The 20,219-nt window shown below is 39.5% G+C and overlaps 1 protein-coding gene across 5 annotated transcripts in view; it reads right to left on the bottom strand.

The window, feature by feature from the left end:
- Positions 1-20,219, bottom strand: part of LOC113028334 (calcium-activated potassium channel subunit alpha-1) — a 99,796-nt gene that overhangs the window by 48,180 nt on the left and 31,397 nt on the right. For all 5 annotated transcript variants that reach the window (XM_026178526.1, XM_026178527.1, XM_026178528.1 and 2 more), the window contains 3 exons: positions 8,212-8,273; positions 2,960-3,053; positions 2,422-2,533 (listed from right to left, as the gene is read on the bottom strand). In XM_026178526.1, coding sequence (XP_026034311.1) covers positions 2,422-2,533; positions 2,960-3,053; positions 8,212-8,273 — 268 coding nt within the window. The remainder of the gene's footprint in view (positions 1-2,421; positions 2,534-2,959; positions 3,054-8,211; positions 8,274-20,219) is intronic.

Below are 20,219 nucleotides of genomic sequence, written 5' to 3'. Positions count from 1 at the left end.
TTGGTGCAAACTGGATGTATTTGTGTCAAAGCGTTCAGACAGCAGGACCGGCAGATTGGCAGTTCAGCTAAGCACTCAGTGAAATTTGGACTTTCGAATGGAAGAGGCAATTCGACAGCAGCTGAGCCGGATGCGACCTCATCACTTGTTTGACCTCAGTTTAGCCACACACTAAATCCTCCATGACCAACTGCACCGACCATACTAAAAGAGATTAAGATGCTTTCCATTGAAAAAGAAAGAAAGAAAAGAAACAACAATACATTTTTATGCTTGGAGTTAAGAGCGATCAGCAGAAATCCTTTTTTTAATCAGTAAAATTAAATAGACCTCTCTATTCTATAAGTGTCCCAGTGAGCCAGCATGGGCAGGATGACACCCTCAAAACTAAAGCAGGTAAATGGAATAATTTAGTATGAATTACCAACAATTTTATTATTTACAGCTCTGCTTTTAATTCGCAAACCATGCCCGAATGTTTTTTTTCTAAACCCTCGACAGTAGCCTACGAGTACAATATTAAAAACTAATATCCAGCATACAGGCTGCGCATGTGTAATTTCATTCTCTAGACAGCCTTCTATCTCCTGCCCATGCACCTGATGTGTGACAGGAAGCTCTCTGTTTTGGCTTGTATGAAATACAGTGAAATGAGTCACGCGGGGCTGAGCGAACAACAAAAGCAACAACACCTACACAAACAGTAACAGCGGAACAACGGGGTGCTAACCGTAATAACCGAATCTCAGTGCTGCTCACGCTGTTTGACAATTTAGAAAATGCAGCCTTAACCGAACAAACCTATGTACATAGGCAGATTCTCAGAAGGCTACTGTTGGCTATATGAGTACTGACAAGAGAAATGTTGTCATATAATGTAAACTATTAGAGGTGTATCAAAATATATGTTGATATTATGACCATGATTTGAGTTGTTTGCTAATCTGAGCTTCTTAGACATAAAGATATTAGAAGCGATCGACTAATAATAAAACAAACTGTGTGTCCGAACCACAATATCGCTCTAACATTATGTGGATAATAGTGATTTAATCACTGTGACATGGCTGTTGTGTTTCTTGACGACAAGCAGACATATTTGTTGTGTTAGTAAGCCTTAGACTGCTATGATAGATGGAAAACCAACGCTGAAACTGAACAGAAGTGTTCCTACGGTGTCATTCTGCTCTGCTACGTGGATGAATGACTTTTACATCATCTCTAAAGAAATATTCTTCTCTTTTGATGCACTGTCCATAAATGCTAACTCAGTGCCAAAAGCAAAGCAACAACCAGTCTGCACACATTGTGAAATTTTGCAGATTAAATAATCCAACAAAAACACAGAAATTGGACCAGACATCAAGTACAAGTACAAATACCATTAAGGAGTTGATGAATAACACAATAACTATATGTAAATGTATATAACACTATAGACAGTCTACAACATGTATAAACAAAATAACAATCTGATATCCAAAAGACAGCCGATCAGCTAAAATGCAAGCTATACTCCCATGTGTCCACCAGATGGCAGCAGCAACCAGCATCAATACATTCTACTGTTTCCTGTTTTGACACCGCAAGTCACAATAAATCTGCTCAGTGAAAATGCACAGGCACATTATTGAAGTGTAGTAATCAGGCTGTTCTATTGACTTAAGAGGGCAGGAGTGTTTCTTGCTGAAAGCATAGCTGCTGTTGGTTATATGGAAGGTTTGTTCTTCAACCCCTCAACTTAATCCCCTAATTTCTCACAGACCTCTCCGAGTGATGAGCTTCAGACATTTAGAAGATTGACTTGTATTCTTGCGCTCGAGCCCCCAACAAGGCCTGTTACCTTTTTTTATCCTTTCGTGTACTTTTCAGCCACACCGTGATTTCATTTGAGTGTTATTAACGGTGCCGTAGAGAGCTCTGCTGGAGAGGTGAAGGGTATGTGAATGACAACTGCAGTATAAAGCCTGCTAAGCACAAGACCGGGCCAAAGACATGGACTCAAGTGGCACACCTTTTCAGTCATACAACATTTGATCCTACGTTAAAGCAAGCCAGCATGAGTTCAGTGAACAAAGATAACAAAGCGTTTGAGTCATTATTGCTAATCAACTTACATGCTGTGCTGTACCAGAGGTTTTTGAAAATGATGCACAATTCCATCATGATAGTGAGAATCGTATTCTTCATGCACGTCATGCAATGTGTCAGCTTGAAGTTAATTTCATGACAAAAGCATCAAACTTATATGGCTAACAATAGGGGCGCACCAATGTCTGTCTTTGCAGCTTTAGTGATGTGCTGAGATTATCTGGTGTGCAAACGACAGCTGTTAGACTTGTTAAATCCACCAGGGGGCACTGCAGGCCGCTGGTAAATAAATGCTCATTGATTCACTGCCAGTAAAGAGAGCCTTCTTACCAAGCCAGCTCCTGTTCAGGTACACTGACACAAACACTGGAGGAACGGTGAAGAAGTCCACCACAGAGTTCACCTCCAGCCAGAACCACAGCTTGTCATTGGCAGCAATAAACTGCGAATACAAAGAGTAGAGTAAAAATTTTAAAAAGAGAGAAATTTGCTACTTTCAAATGAAAACACAAGAGAAAAATCACAGAGGAAAATTCATAAATCTTCCCTTAACGCTTTCCCCAATAAGGACGTAATCACGACTTCTTCTTTACCCTTATTGACAAGTTTTGACACCTTAATATATATCAGCAAAGATGTGGTTTGATGACCATTAGAATAGGTTCCTGGGTTTTTCCCAGGGTAGCTCCAGTTAAGCTGTATAGGCAAAGATCACCCTCACTAACTTCTGATGCACGCACAGTCAGTTTGTTCTGGAAGCAAACATGACACAAACTGCTCAGTTTGGAAAAGAGAAACAAGGGCTACATCTAGTAGGCGTCCAAGGGGGAAAGAGTTAACTGAGATGGGGACTCTGAGTTCTACTTACACGGAGGCCAAAGTAGAGCAAGAAGAAGACGTTGAATGCCATGTCAATCTGCAACGTGAAGTCTTTGTAGAAGTTCTGACAGGACTCGATGGGACTGTTAGACAGAGACAAAAACAAAAGATGCTCATGTCCAAAGGCAGGTACTGACAATGGAGTGTGAAAACACAAGGTCATTTCTTTGAAATCAAAATGTTTCATGAAAAATAAAACATAAAAGATGCATTCTTCTTTTCCTGAAAATGCATTTTTAAGATTTCCAAAAAGAAGAGAAAAATAAGTGCTCAAAAAAGTGCAATAGTAAGTGTTTTCCAATGTTTTTTTCTGTTGAGAAAGGGCATGCATTTATTGTCACACAAGCAGTAACTTGTTGCTGTACCTGATTAACCCTTAAATAACTGCAAAGCAATGTATCTGAAGAATATGTTGAATTCCCAGAGCAATATTTCACATTGAAACGGTGCTCCGTTCCCATGAGTCTTGCATTTCCCATCTCATATGCAAACATTTCGCATAAATATTAGATCAAACATGATGGAAATGCAGAGGCAAAGCAGTAGTTTAAGGGTTAAATGCATGCAGGGTTCATGTCTCTTTTTTTTGTTTAATGAAATCAAGCAGCCATAGCAAATGCTAGCAATGTAGTGAAGTCTCACCCTTAATAAGCTTGTATCTGGCACAAAGAATTCAAATAAAGAGAAATAATTAACCAAGTAAATGTAAATGTAATAGGTTAGTATGATTGCGTACCAATATTCATGTCCTGAAAGTGAAAAAAAAAAAGCCTTAATTATTATTACTAACACCTAAAATGAAAACACAGGCTTAGTGCACATTTAAAATAGAACAAGACTGAGAAACAGTAAGCAGTTAAAGCATTAACTGATTAATAAATGTTTTAATGAACAGCTGATCATTTATGTAAACAGTGACTGTTAGTTGTGTTAAAGTGGGAATCTGCACTGTAGTAATGAATCGGTTAGTCAATCTAGAGCAAGTTCATGTACGACAATTTTGCTGCTTTTAGACACAGATGAACACTTTTGATTTTTAGACCATTCATCATACAAATCATATTTGTCTATCTAAGCCCAAAGAACTTTTTTATTATGATTTTTGATTATTTTTGATTTTATCCACAAAATTGGCTGATAAACTTTTGGGTTTTTTTCCTGCAAGCAGAGACTGCACGTAGAGATCTTTTGAATCACATTAGCTCCAAGCAGGTATCTCTCATGGATTTAGCTTGTTGGCTCTCTTTACCTGCAGGGCCCCTACACTTGAATTCACAAGCTTCGCTAATGCACACTGCTCAGCAGCTGCAGTTCTCCCCTGTGCTGTTTAATACCACTCGGATTAAAGCAAATTGCTTTTGTTACGTGAAAAAAACAAAAACAACTAATAGCCTCCCTGTGATAAAACACTATCCCTGTGGAGTACACAAAGTGATTATTTTTTTGAACCAATCCGATACAGAGCAGTGACTCCCATTTGATCTTTAGCTTTAGCATCACTGATGTGATGATGACTGATAGTCGGCAGGTTTCATCCCAGTTCTATTCGAGGATCTATTCTCTAAACGTTAGCTATATAGAGGCTTCATTATAGTTCTGTTAAATTTTAACGCTTAATTTTTTTTTACAACCTTCAACGACTCTCTAAGATATTTAGTAATTCTAATTAAAATAAGACTTAGTAAACCTAGAATGGTTTACATCCTCAGTGTACAACAATACAGTACTTAATGTCTGCATTGCTCTTTTTATGTATTCAAAATTTACAGAGAAGGTGGTGAAAAATAAAATCCTAACTCATCTTCTCCATGGCATCTCTAAGAATAGCCCATGCTGGATGGTTCTGCCCTCGTTCACCGTAATGACACATCGGTCCAGTAAATCCCCATCATTGCAGGATGACAGACCACACACAGGCAGATCTGCAGAGCTAAATAATTGAGTTCCAGCAGGCCTGGTTTGGAAGATGTCTAGGAGTGTTATGGATCATGAAACAGTCCCTGCCCACAGCAGATCTGGTCTCTCCCACCTTCATTCAATTCAGGCTCAGATCAATCAAGATGGACCAGCTCGCATGTAACTGGGTTAATGCTGTCTGATGATACTGTATGTGCATATATTTTGCAAAGTAAAGGAATATTTTCATACAAATTCTGAGAATATTTAAGACTTATTGTTTCTACCAGCTCAAAAAGGCTCAAAAGTAGAGCTAAGAGGAGATTCTGGATGTATACATAACCACTTGTTTCAAATCCAACATCATTTCTTTTTGTCAGTGTTAATGTTCTCTTCACAAGTGGTGAAAAAAATCAGCTACTGCCTGTTAAAGGTAACTCTGGGTTTTGCTTTGTCACATGTACTGTATATAAAAGATGGACGTAGATTCCAGGTCTAAAAAAGCCAAGTCAGTGTTCAGGTGCACAGGCCTCAGTCACGCAGTCACCCGGCCGGCAACCACATAGTATCCACTGGGTGCTACAGGGAAATGTGTATTCCTCAACAGGTTTGCGAGCTAGTTAAAATCAGTCTAAGATGGTGATGCATCAAAGACCTCCTTCTGATTGCTTTGGTTGCTAACAGATTGGCATAGTTTCCCATAGTCTGCATGGAAGATGTCCACTTGTCTGCAAACACTCACTAATTATCCACGAACTCTAGTGAAGCTTGAAAAATTGCGACACAAACCTACAAGTTGTGCCGTACCACTGAAACCAACATGTTTCAAAAAGTACAGCTTTGATTTTCAAAGTTTTTCTGTTTCCAGTTTGTGTTGCACTTTTACGGTTTTACAAAAACTTAGCGATTAGTTGCAGAGTGTTTTCAGATAAGTCTGCATCTTCTATGCAAACTATGTGTGATGTCAGTACCTCAATGTCATAAACAATCACGAGAAGGCTTTTGGTGCAGCATCCTTTGATTGCAATTCAGTTTCATCACTGGTAACCACTGGCAACTTTTATTTGGGAAACACACATTTTTCCCTAGTGAACAGTGGTTGCAAGGTGGTTGCCAACTGGTCTCTAGGGCTATGTGACTGGGACTTGGATTTACATTCTTTCTAATAAATTCATCATTAAAGAGCCTGTTGGTGAGTTTATGGTGTGAACTGAATAAAAAAAGGTTGTCCATTTTGTAAATATAGTCAAAAAGGAGGAAAAGCAGGATATGATTTGACAGCACGATAGCTATGCCCATCTTCTATATACAGTCTAAGTTTGTTAGCTGTATATGAAGTCTAGAATCTTTGAGTGTTTAAAGTCATTATTGAAATAAACAACCAAACTATTTAAAACTAAGAAGATAAAATGAAAACATGTAATAGTTTGTTAGTATGGGACATCTCTCCAGCTGATCAGGTGATCCAGACTTAAAAATGACAGTTACATAGAACCATGACGTCCACAGTAAGACAAAACTCAAGATTTATGAATTAGAGCTCCATGTACAGACCTAAACCTCCTCTGTGCAGCTCACAGCTCTTCTCTGAATATAAGTGGGTCTGCTATGTTGACATCTCTCTCCATGTCACTTTAAGTTAGGTCAGCCTGTCCATCATATAACAGCCTCAGCAAGGCTTGCACTAATTACAGGAAAGGCTATATCTGTTACAGTCTGCTGCCACTTGCGAGAGAGCAGCTAACTGGCTGCTCTTTGGCTCCAAGTAGTGAAAAAATGGTGTCTGAATAATAGAAAGACCTGGATAATACTGACTGAAAACTCAGGCAGAGAGCCTCATTGAACTAATATGGATATAAGTCAGCAAGCAGGTGCTAGGGCATCAGTCCTTCTACATTTAACAATGTCTCTTCTTATGCATGATGAGTTTAAAGAGAGAGGGGTTGAACGTCATCCTCCATCAGGTGAAAAGGCACTCAGAGACACTACAGGCAAGTTCTGAGAACAGGAGGCCACAGATGGCATCGGTAAGGATGTAACTCTATCTGAGCTTGTCCAGATAATGAAATGAGATCATGCTTGCAAACCACATCAGAGCAAGCCAAGCCCTCAGCTGTACGTCTTCTTATGCAATAACAAATAAGCTGAACGTGTGCCTGCAGGAGGCTGATTATATGAGTTTACAGCTCATTTTCCCTTCTCTGCTTTAACATTACTCCCAGTGGAGACTCACTGTGGGCTTGATAGAAGCTTTTATCCTGGCGTGTTTTACCCCACTTTCTTAATGACACTGTGTCCAAACACCACAAGGCCGCAGTAACAGTATACTGCCTCACATGTAGCTTAAAGAGCCTCCCGCTTCCTCTAGTCTGATTACCGATGGCGATTGTTTTGAACAGGAAATTTTGGACTTTCCTGCCTCTTTGAAAGTCTGATCCTTTCATTACAGAGATTAAGCAAATTTCATCTGTGAGCTCTAGCTGGTCGTCAGCGGAGATCGCAAAGGAGGACCGGAGCAGTTTACCTGGAAAATGATTGGATTAAACAACAAACAAGCAAAAAATAGCAAGCCCGTGTTCTAAATGCCATATAACCATGACAAAGCACTCAGTGGTATTAAGGCTACCTTACATGAACTTCACATTCATGTGTCTGCACTACTACAAATAGAACTACAATAGATTTTAGCAATTTAGACTGTAATGTAACAGAAACATCAGCAGCGTTATTACTACACTTTATATTCATTTCCCTGGAACTAAACTGCGGTTCTTTGTAAAGTGAATTAAGCTAATTCAAACCTGACTGACTTTTTCTAATTGCACTGCGCTCCCCTACAAATTTTCCACCATTAGCTAGTTGGATCAGACGTTAAACAGTCATTAACCTGCTCCAAAGTCAACATAATGTCTGACAGCACCAGTTTGTACCCATATGCGAGTGACGCGGGTATTTCTCAGGTGAATTCACAGCTGGTGAGTGACCATTACATGTCCTGCCTTCTGCACACTACACCGAGGAGTGCTTCCAGAAGGAAGGATGAGGCTGGCAACAAGACGACTTCAGACGGTGACCTGAAAATTTCCTGGAGCTCATGACTGAAAACAGGTTTTGAGGCCAAGGACAGCAAAACTGAAGAACAAACTTCTGATATCAGTTTCATTAATCCATCTACAGACATGCTCTGATTGGTAGAGCTGCTATGAGGTTACATTTCCATGAAGACTGTGTCTAGCTATGAGGTTACTGATCTTAAAGTGAGTCATATCAGTTAAACTCTCAAAAACCTGTGAGCTACAGGGGAAAAGAAAAAATTACAGAGTAAGTTTAAAGCTAATTACTTACTCAGAGGAATCTATGAAGTATATCACAAGGGCTCCGATGCTGAGTGCAAAAACGAGCACCACCTGCAGAGAATGGGAAAAAATATATATTTTTACTTTAAGTTGAAGTGGTACAGTACAGTATATACACATGCACACTGGACTAGACAGCAGTTTTTTAATCTTTAAGATGTATTGGTAAATGGACACGAGCCACATTTGTCTCTAATTATTTCATTTATTTCACTATTTTAACTGATTTAACAACTTTTAGAAAATGAGAAAAACAACTGGATTAGGTTGAAATACGATGACATATTAGCAAGCTTAAAAAAAATCAAATACATTTAAAAACTGTACAGTTTACACCATATGGATATTTGTCTTTGCCCAACAAAGAAAAAACAAAAATCCCCAAATGTTTCTTTTTTGGTCACAGCTTCACCATAAACTGATCATCATCTGGGTTTCAGAGTCATGTCAAAACAAACCGAAAATATCTCCCGATTGTTTAATTCCACGACATCAGAAAACCCTGAAACGCAGCATGTACGTAACAAATGTTTTACATAGCAAATATTAGATGGCTATTAATCAGCAGACCTTGATGCATCTTGCCAGCCTGTTATTATTGTGTTATATAAACCAAAAAGAAAGAGTCACAGTGTCACAAACAGACTACAGTGTTACTGTATATCTGACAGCATAAATAAATACGCAAGAGCTTGCCTCATCATGTAAATTGGCAGTGGAGGTGTGGGCGAAGTGACAGAACGTGGCTTCAGCTTTCGGAGATGCAGCTGAGCCTGAAGCTTCGACGTTGACAGTGAAGCAGCACGATAATAAAAACCAGGGTGTCGCTTTTACTCTGTTCACGTTGCCTTCTTCTGCAGGGAGAAGACACTGATGAATAGATCCAAGTCTGGAAGTGACCAATAGAATCCCAGGCCAGGAGGGAAGCAGGTTGCGGGGCAATAAATATGACTGTCAGTGATGGTGAGCCGCCAGCTCTGCCACGGAGTGAGCTTAGGTGAAACTTAATCACTTCTGCCAGCCCCACAGGAGTTATATCAAAAGCATATCTAGTGATGGAGAAACCAAGATTCAGCTGATCCACCTTCGTTTCAGTCTACCCGTGTTCTCACCTGACAAAACTACTAACAGTGAAAACCAGGGAGTACTCCTTGTATTTGTCCAACCAAAAAAGGCAGCTGAAGATGATCAGAAATACGGGCCAGAAGATAAAAACCTCTAAAATCTCTAACTACAGCACATTTTTAAAAAAAAAAAAGGAAAGTAGGCTAAAAAGCAGATAAACCAGTTTATACATCTTACATTTTGCAATGCAGCTGTTGCACAATCAGTTTTCTGCCATTTGGGATGGGGAAGACCTAGATTTTTAATCCTTTAAACATAATGTTAATGCTACAGCATCATCAATTGACATTTATAAGTCAAAAAGCACAGCAGCTTATTAAAACCGTTGTGAAACAAGTGTCCTAATTTTCCCTTTTACAGCCAGCGCTAATGTAGACGAGGGCGCGACCCCGAGAGACACAAATAAGAACAGAAAGGTTTCTGCCAGACAGCAGAACAAATGTTCTACATCCCGAAATACACTAGCAGGTTATCTGCAAGCCTACCTGGCTTTCATCTATTTAGAAATGACACAATGGCCATCCTGAACAAGAAACCAATGGGCATGCATAATGAATGAACCCCGGTTAATTCATTTCCATGATGTGAAATTGTCTTGTCAACCTGCAACCACTGATGGCTCTGTAATGACAAAAAGCACCCGCATGCATTTTTAATCATCCCCTCTTCTTTCAAAGCCAGGAAATCTCTTTATGCCTCTGACTGTCCCAGTTTAGAAACTGGAAACAATGTTACTGCAACCCTAGAAATGCTAATCCCAACAGAAGACGACGACTCAGCAACAGCAGTAAATAACACACTCGGGCCGTTACAATGACTGGGCAGTCATGACTCAGTTTGTCAATGAAGCGACATCAGGCAGTGCCAGCGTTCATCATTCATCTCTGTCATCCCATAATGATGCATCACATCTGTATATTCAGCCTCCCTCGGATGTTTGCTGGCAGATGGCTCCACCCACAAGGGGGCACAGAGCTCACAGAGAGGACTGACCACTCCTGCATGATAACCAAGGGAGCTGCCAAGATATACTCAACTCAAATTTGCATTTATTTTTTGACAACATACTCTTACTTAATGCCAGCGTAGACTGCACGTCAAGAAGAAATTTGCATTAAAAGAAATCTTTTCCCCAGAAATTTAAACAACTGTTCACTGCCAGGATGAAAAACTTTGCATCTTTACGGGCAGGTTTCAAGTCATGAGACAAGTCACTGGAGGCAAATCCAAGAACTTTTGAATTTAAAAATGATCCTTTTTAAATCAGTATTTTGTTACACAGCTGAAAGGAAGCACTTTTGATCTCTTGGTGTTAGATTTTTCAGTCGGGTCTTCATGTTGCACTTGATGACGCACAGATATATTATCTAAACATTGTCCTCGGTGACTATTATCGGCCTATTTTCAAATGAGATGACATTCACCGCTGTCACTGGTTGATATTTATTCACTGAGTCGCATCAGCTGTAAATGGTTACATTGTTAGAGACGGTACGATGAACGGGCAGCACGGTGTTACGGCTACAACCAGCTGGAGCCTTCCTGTGTGAAGTCTGCGCGTTCTCTCCGTGCTTCAGTGGTTTCTCTCTGGGTGCAGTCCAAAGAAGTGGGTGGGTTATGCTAATTAGCCAACCTAAATTAGCCGTAGGTGTGAATGTGGGCATGAATAGTTATTAGTCTACGTGTTGTCCAGGGTGTACCCCACCTTTCACACTACGACAGCAGGAATAGACTCCAGTGCCCCCACAGCTACCTTGGATTGAATCAGCAGAGTGTAATGACTGTGATAAAGAGGTGGGAATCTTTAAACCTCTTACTTATTTAGTTTTTGAATACCTGGCATAAAAAGTGAATTAAAAAACATTAACCTTTGTGGTAAATGTGTCTTTGGATAAGGTTTGGCTTTTGCGCTGTACCCATGACTAATGGTTATCAAGTGTTTCTTGATTTAAATGTGAAAAAGGTTTTAAGTAGGGTTGCTTTTAAGATTTTATCACTTGTATGTCTAAGGCTTTTAAGAAAAAATACTAAAACTTGGAATTTAATCTGAAAGAAAACTCACAAGAGAAAGCTTAACTATCTGTGAAGCAATCTGCATAAATAATTGACCAATTCAATAAGAGATAAATAGATAGAAAAGAACAAATTTAATTTTTGACTCCAATATCATCAGTGATGCTGTGTATGGTGTGCAGGGCTGCAGAGTGCACAAGCAGGTCTCAAGCCTTCAGAAGGCAACCTGCAAACATCAAAAAACCCACTCATTCTCCTCCACTCTTCCTGAAGTGTGACTCACCATCATCATGTACATACGAGAGCCAGCATCTAACATAAAAACTTCTATTTTAATAATAGTTAAACGTTGTAAAAATTGGTAAAAGGAAATGAAAGAGGTGAAGACTGACAGTAGCAGTTTGATGAGAATCCGATAAATTTATTTTTCCCCATAAATACCTTTTTCAAATAAAGGATCTGGATCTTTTGAATGCTCATTAAGATTTTTGTTGGGGAAGAAATGTGCTAATTCTGCAATAGAAGTCTCTCTTCCCCCGATAGGAGAGGGAGAACCAGTAACCAGTTTGCCCCACGTTCTCTTAAAGCGTGTAGTAAATATAGGATCTTGATAAACAGTAGATGCATTGAGAGTTGGGTACGGCACTGCTTAATCCCATTTGTTCATGGGAGCAGAAATCTCTGACCTAATGTTCCTTATGGATGACTGTCCCACAGCAGCTTCAACCACCACACGGTGATGCTTTCCAAAATAAAATGACCTAAGGACTACCCCGGGAAACTCCAGCCAGCCCATCTGTCTGACCTCAAATGCTACATTGATTCATGAGGTATCTCGTGTATACCACAAAAATACAGAAACGCACAAGAGAGACTGAATAAGTTGATGTGCTATCATTGAGCTGAAAAGTATTTGTAATCCACAAGGTAAGATAACTTGCTGACACGGTGCTGTTTCAATGGGCAGCGCATGCAGTAGGAAAACCCAAGATTAGAGAGATGTTATAACTGGCCACCTGATTGATGATCAACTCGTAGCTGTAAATGATTTCTGAGTAATGTTTGTACCCAGCAACAGTTTAGAAACCACGGCCATATCTGCAGTTTTAGTTCTATCTTGTATTTTCATTACAGCAAGTAGCTGATATGTTCTATCTTCTATTAAGGACATCTTTGTTATTGCTGAATCTGGTTGAAATGGCCATTTGAATAGTCTAGAGGTGACACTGCAAATGGGAAGGGAAAATAAACTCTTACAACAACAATAATAAACCGAATAATACGCGAAATCACCCTAAATCTGCTGTACGTGTTCATCACTAACAGACTAATAAAAAGGTTTTATTAGTATTTTAGTGATTTACAATTAAAATTTTGTCAATGAGTAGTTATAACTTTCCGAGCATCAGCAGACACAATTAAATATATTTAAATTTTGTTGCCAGGCTGTTAACTGCTGTTTTATTTTTTTAGGTTCTAGGACACACACACACACACACACACACACACACACACACACACACACACACACTTCAGCAGTCTTAATGTCACATTCATCATTCTGGCAATATTGATTTAAACTTTAATTGTTTAAAGAAATAAAGCATTTCAATACCAATATAGTCAAAGTGTAGTTAAAGTGAACACCCACGTGTGTAATACAATATGCACTACTGCAAATAGCAAGCTTCTTTTGGTTTAGAGCAATGGGGTCGTCACAGTAGATGGATTTTTATATAGGATGCCCTTTCAGGTGCAAACATCCCAGGAATTTATCTCTTTTCCCGGTCTCGAACCATGGCTCCTTAGAGTGTAAGGCCAAATTGTTACCACAAATATTGACTTTAAAAAATAATAAACTTAAAAAATATTTTTGACTTCAGAAAACAGATAGCAATGCTTAATAAGAGCAAAAACGCCTTATTAAAAAAAATGTAAGAAAGTCTGACAGCTGTGTGGAGCTCTGCACTTCTGATCCTGTGTAACAAATGATTTATTACAACAGTAACGTTTGTACGTCTCTGTCAAATGAACACTGCACGAATGCCATAACTGCAAACCCCTTTGAAACCCTACACTGTAACCTACGCTACAACCTCACATGCACCTCCTTGGAAATATGTAAAACATGTCGCCTCAACGCCGCCTGCAATCATTGTGAAAAGGTCAATTGACTTTTTATTTGGAATTTATCAGTGAGAGAATAACAAACACGACATCAATATAAGCAACGATAACCATAGCCTCAACATACGGACTCACAGATTTCAGCACATTCCTGAATGCAGACTGTTGAAATGATCGCAATGGACATAAACAAATTTACAAAAACTGGAAAAATATGTTTTTTTGCCAAAAAATGAAGATTGGGGATACAAAAGGTGAAATTGGTTCTATGTATTGTTTTTTATTTGGCACTGCTTTTAAAACACTGGGCTACAACCACAAGGTAATAAACACATTAACAATGACATAGGTGTAGGTTAAGTCATAGGCTGTGCAAAGATTCATCGCAGAGGTCTACATTGACCACTAAACTGTGACCAATGGGAGCTCAACTGTCTTAGTTTTACAAAATTAGACTGTGATTTACCACAAGCTCCTGATCCCTGTTCTCTCTCTGTGTGTCATGAACAGCAAAGCTCAGTAGATTTAGCCTCCACTGTGATGCCATCTCCGTAAATGTGGACAATTCTCATTTGGAGATGCACACCATGTATCTTATTAATCTTATCCATATAAAATGCATTTTCCATACTGACCATTAGAACCACTGTACATCGATAAAAATACTTCTCCTAACTTAGCATGCTATTTTTAGGGGAAGCATGAGAGCATGTGAATGTAGGAAAAGGCACGCTACACCTCAGAAGCATGAGAGTTGGAAAACCAATCACAATCAAATAGGCGATACCTGTGATCAAAAGGTTTTATTTTTTCCCTTTTTTTTTTTTCATTCATGCTCTTCAACCCCACTAACAGATATGAACCAAGGTATGCTTCATTGAGGTACGAAGCAAATCATGGACTTAGAGAATCTTTATGCCTGTACACAGCAAGGATGATCTGCTCATAAATAGAATACTTTCCATCAACCCATCAAAATAGTTCCTAAATAAGAAAAAGTCACCTCTACCTGGAAATAATGCATATAAAAGAATCACAGATAGGGCCTTGAAGAGACAACTCTGCCCTTGTATTCACTGCCTATGCCTGCACGTGCCCCATGCTTGTGGTGACAGGCAAAAACACAACATGCATACTGATGTGGTCTTGGATAGTGCTCCTGAAGCCCAGCACCCTCCTCTAGCATGATCTTAATATAACCTATCCAGCATGTGTTTCATAAACAGTCCACTGCCCCATCTGCCTGAATTTATGATGAAACTGTTTAACCTCCAAGGACCTGGCGTCCACATATGTGGACATCGCATTTTGGGTTATTTAGACCAAAATACTCAATTTTGCTCTACAAGGGCCTGATATCCACTTACGAGGACATTATACTGCTTCTGTTCTATCGAAATTTTAAAAAAATATCCTCATATGTGGCTCTCATTTTTCTTAAAAACAAAAATAAGTTAAAAAAAAAAAAAGAAAATCAGGTAATTCTTTGTTTTTACATTCATCAGGCCCCAATCATCCCAAATATCAAAGAGGAATTAAAAATGCATGCTGTGGAAGAGTTCGGGTCTTAGGAGGTTAAATTACAGCAGTGGAAGAAAGTCGCTCTCCTGTGTTTTGTGTCACTCAAGCAGGAAACCCACATTTGGACTGTAACATTTTGACAGCATCCTAACCATTAACGACATAAGAGTCTACAATCTTCCATTATGCGCAATGCGTTGTTAATTTTCATATTACTCAGTCCCTTTTTTTAAAGATTTTCTCTCAAATAATAAGAACTTGATTACATTCAGTTTTCAATTTGAAGAAATAATGAAGACAAAGTGAAGCCTGAGTGGGCTGCCTTCATTAGCGTCAACACTGTCGGTCACTTCATTCGCAGTAATGTGCCGAGATATGCGCAGCATCACATCTAATTGAAAACCTGAATCCTGCGTTTGGCATAAGGTTGTGACAAGAAAACAATCGGATTTATATAACGGGTTAAAGCCACTGACGACATCAGCAGAAGGATGCTGCACAGACGATCCCCAGACGCCTGTGTGGGGTAAGAAATTAGCTCATCATGTGTCATTCTGATCATGCCTTGAGCTTTGTCAGTCCGGTGATTCATGACTAAGGCAAGGCTCAAGGACACAGAGCTGGACAGGTTCAGTGTCCTGAGATCAGTGGCTCTGCCAAAGGTATTCTTCCCCCCTCTGGACTTGCTTATGACAGACTGATCAGTAGGAGCAAAATGACTAAAACATGGGGTTTTTGTCTCATAAGAGTATTTCAAATGTTCTAAAAAACAGGAAGGATGGTACATAAAACCACCTTGCTTAGTCTTTAGCATAAAAATTAAATACATTAAGTTAATTTTACTGTAGGTCATCTTCCCATCCAGAGATAAATACAACCCCCGGTGGTTTCTTCCTGTTGCTGTAAGTCCAGCTTATCTAACGTCAAATCACATTTAGCAACTTTGGCAACATTCTGTTGGAGAGAGAAGACACACTATGCTCCCTATGCTTTTTTTCTCTTATCCTTCTTAATATCTCTCTCCAAATTACCTCGTTAGTGCAAAAACTGCCAAGCTGTGTTATCTTTTTCAATTTTTCATAGACTCACTGAAAGAAATCATGTTTTTTTGTAACAGGCTGCTAGTAACAAAGTGCCTAAAGATACAATTTAATGATTCATAGGCTGGTGTTAAGTACCTAGCAAGAAAACAACTAACATTTCCCCTGAAAGTAGATAGGTACAAGAACTGGAAATTAGTGAAAAAGCAGCCAAAGAAAAACATCTGGATAACGCCTGGATTACTATTACTCAAGACCACTTGGAGCCTATCCCAGCTGCCATAGGGCAAGAAACAGGTTACACTGGACAGGTCCCAGGGCCAACGCAGAGACAAACAACTATTCACACTCACATTCACACCTAAGGGCAATTTAGAATCACCACTTAACCAAATGCCTTTGGACTGTGGGAGGAAGCCGGAGTACCAGGAGAGAACCCACAAAGACACGGGGAGAACATGCAAACTCCATGATGGTGGAACCAAGCAAGAAAAATATGAAGAAACGAGAGCTAGCTCAAGACTTTTTCCACAGAACTGTATAAAAGAACGGAATACTAGAAAAAACAAAGCAAGAGGGATAAAGAAAAATAATCCAACTCACCAAGAAAAATGATGGTGCATGCAAATCCGGTACATGCAAACACATATTCCTCCACACTTTATACTGTGAAATTGTAAATTTACTGCTTAGCCATTGCAGAGCAATGAACGACTACACTTAACGCCTTGCTGTTGTACTGTACACCTCTGCCAACAAGTTGCAGTTTAAATCCACACCTGTCCAGACTCAATACATGTAGTAAAGATAGTCATTTATTAGATAGCCGCCACAGATTAAATGGTCTGCACGTATACACTGCAGTGTCTTTGAACCTTGGCATGACTTTCTCCTCCACCCATTCAAAGACACTCATCATATACCAGCTGGGGCTGTGCTGCCATGAAAGGCGCTTATCTGCTACTTGGAACAACTTGTGGTTCAGTGTCTTGCCCAAGAACACTTGGCATGTGGAGTGGCCAGGGATTAAACCACCAACCCTGCAATTTGTAGACAAGACAATCTAAGATTAGCGTCACCAATTCAGCATCTGACTAAATGTGAAATATGGTGTCAGTGTCTCCTTCTGTTCCTTACTTACGACACTGAATAAGAGCAGGGAAATTGACCTTTAAGATACTAAATCACTTCATAAGTTTAAGGCTTTCAATAGTTGTGAGATTTTTTTTCTCCATAGTTTGCAGGTAAATGCTTTATTTATGGTAAAATACAAAAAAACGTGTTGCGTGGTTACAGTGACCCCAACCTTAGCTGCAATCTTACCATTTGTGTTGGATCTCCTCCAGTGTGTTAAAAAAAAAAAAGCAATCCTTCAGTTTGATATTCTTTTCAAGGAATTGTAGAAAGTTTCAGAGAGTCAAATTTGGTAAGAGGCCAAAAGCAGTAAATGAACATTTTGTTTAAGTAGCCAAAAAGGTCAGTGTTTTCAGTGTGCTTTGAGTTGACATAATAGCGACGGTTCAGATTGTTCCCTATGAATAATCTCCCTCAGATCCTTGGGACGGTACAGTAGAATCATGTCTACTCTGACAGTCCCACATGCTGTAGCAGTTTACAATTCAGAACTCAATGAATGTTGACAAAATGACAATCATGCTCCGGGTCTCAGTCCTGAACCTGACGGGTTGCCTTTGGGCTTGAAAACTGGGATTTTTGCAACAGCTAGATCACCAGTGATCAGTCTGTCATCGAGAGAAACTTGAGGTTCTTGTGGAGGGGATTGACCCTCCAATCCTGCAATTTGTAGACAATGCACTCTAAGATTAGTGTCCCCAACTCAGTATCTGAATGTGAACTATGGTCACAATGTCCCTTCTGTTCCTGAGCTATGGCATGCTGGAGCTATGGTGTAAACTGCTCGCATCACCAGTGATGATCCCCCACACACAACCTGGGAGGGTTTGAAAGAGGAATTGATGTTTGCACTCTCCACATGTTCGAGAAATTGCAGAACACACTGTGCCAGAGGTCAGAACGGGACTTCCAGGAAACAAGCTAAAGCAGCAGCTACGCTGGGAGCTTTTGATTATCATGGATCCGTTCTCACTGTAACAATTTATACTGTTACAGAGGTAGTTGCTCATATTAAACACGATCAAAAATGCAAATAATGAGATCCGCACATGTACAAGCAATCCCGACAGTGGGAAAAACTGTGGGAAAAACTGTGCTCTAAATGGTTTGTTTCAGATATTTTTCTACTAGATATGTTTAATGAAGTTAGAACCAAAAATGAGTCCGCCATAACCACTGAACTGTATACTGGTTACACTTCAAATTCTGACATGTTACGGGGCATTGCACTAAAAACAGAATAGCAATGTACAGCTCTTTAAATTTACTGGGAATACCTGGAAACTCTTACAGATGCAGTGGGTGTCTGGAGTGGCTGAATGTAATACTCAGACTTGTACTGCATCACTCGGAAACCTTTCCCAGTATGAGTACAAGGTACAGACAGCACAGTATTCAGAGCAGGATTTCATCAGTTTCTTTTGTGCCTGCGATGTTCGCACTCATGAGTAAAACCAGAGGGTTTAAGGGATTTCTCTCTCATCTTGTCAATAAAAGCAGATTATTCCTTTGTCCTCTAGGCTTCCTGCCGTGCTGCATTCAGCTGCTTCCACATCGGGGATCGCTACGCATATTACAGCAGATCCTGAGGGATAGACCTGCTGTTATTATTATTATAACATCATCTTTGCCAAATCCGAATGTGCCCCGGCCCGTACACTGAAAAGCAGCAGAGTTTACAGGTTAGCACTACTTTGCAACGTATCCAAAACATGCAACAACATATACAAAACATCTGTATTCAAAATATTTTACTTTTAGCTTTTTTGAGTTTCCTGGGCTGATGAATAAATATCTTGGCTGTCAAGAGACCTTTACTACTAAGTCATAAACCCCAGACTAAGACAGTCTTTTCATTTGACTTATCTATGGATCCAAGACATTGCATCCAAAGTGAAAGGCCCAAAGATTTTTTGAAAGTTTGGGCAACCTTGTTAATAGTCATTATTTTCCCGTATAAATAGTTGGTTGTTACAATAAAAAAAAATGTCAGTTAAATATATCATATAGGAGACGCACACAGTGATATTTGAGAAGTGAAATGAAGTTTATTGGATTTACAGAAATTGTGCAATAATTAACTACTTTACAACTCCACAACTTTATTAGTGCAAAAAACCCCATCAATTTATTTTCACTTTAACAAGCAGCTGTTGCTGAATTCTCTTGCAGCTGCTCTGTTCTACTGCGTGACGCCTTGAGTTTAAAATCCACTTCATAAGCATGTTTCTTAACAGGTTCCATTTTGGGGTCCTTATACACACACAATACGGTAATATTATGTTGAAGCACAGTACGTATCACTCCGCCAGGCTCCTGACTACGGTAGCTGTAATGCAGCTTCGTCGCTTAAGTCATACTAAAACATTTTTTGACAGATTTTTGAGCGCCATATACCACGTAAAATCAGTTTGAGGTCAGTAAGCACAACCAGAATTCATACATAAGGCGCACTGGATTATAAGGTGCATTGTCGATTTTTGAGAAAATTAAAGGCTTTTAAGAGCGCCTTATAGTCCGAAAAATACGGTAATAACGACGACCCGTTTGTATGTTCTAAAAAAAATTATAATAAAATGCTTTGGTGGCTATCGGTCAGACAAAAACCAAACCAGTTCCACATCACTGAAGTTGCATGTTTTTACAAATCAGTTCTGGTTCATCCGTTTCATTCAACGATCCGCTTTTGTCCTTCTCATTCTCCGTCGCTGCCATGCTTTTTCCGGCATGTGCGTATGAAAACAAAGGCACTGCGCATGCGCGTTTACCCATATTCTATCGCAATATTTCATTTTCTTATCATTGCCTAACATTGTACCGGTATTACGGTGAACGGTATAATATGGCCCAGCCCTAGACATAACCACCAGGATATCACCGACTAGTTTGTGGATTCACTTTAGATACAGAAATGACCATATATGGACAAGGAGGGGGAGTCCCAAGTGACCAGCTAAAGCTAGCAGCCAGCTAATACAGCGGTCCCCAACCTTTTTTGCGGCACGGACCAGTTTATGTCTGACAATATTTTCACAGA

Source organism: Astatotilapia calliptera, chromosome 8 (genome assembly GCF_900246225.1).
Source record: "Astatotilapia calliptera chromosome 8, fAstCal1.2, whole genome shotgun sequence".
In the NCBI taxonomy this organism is placed as follows: domain Eukaryota; kingdom Metazoa; phylum Chordata; class Actinopteri; order Cichliformes; family Cichlidae; genus Astatotilapia; species Astatotilapia calliptera.
This window is presented reverse-complemented; position numbering and strand designations above follow the sequence as displayed.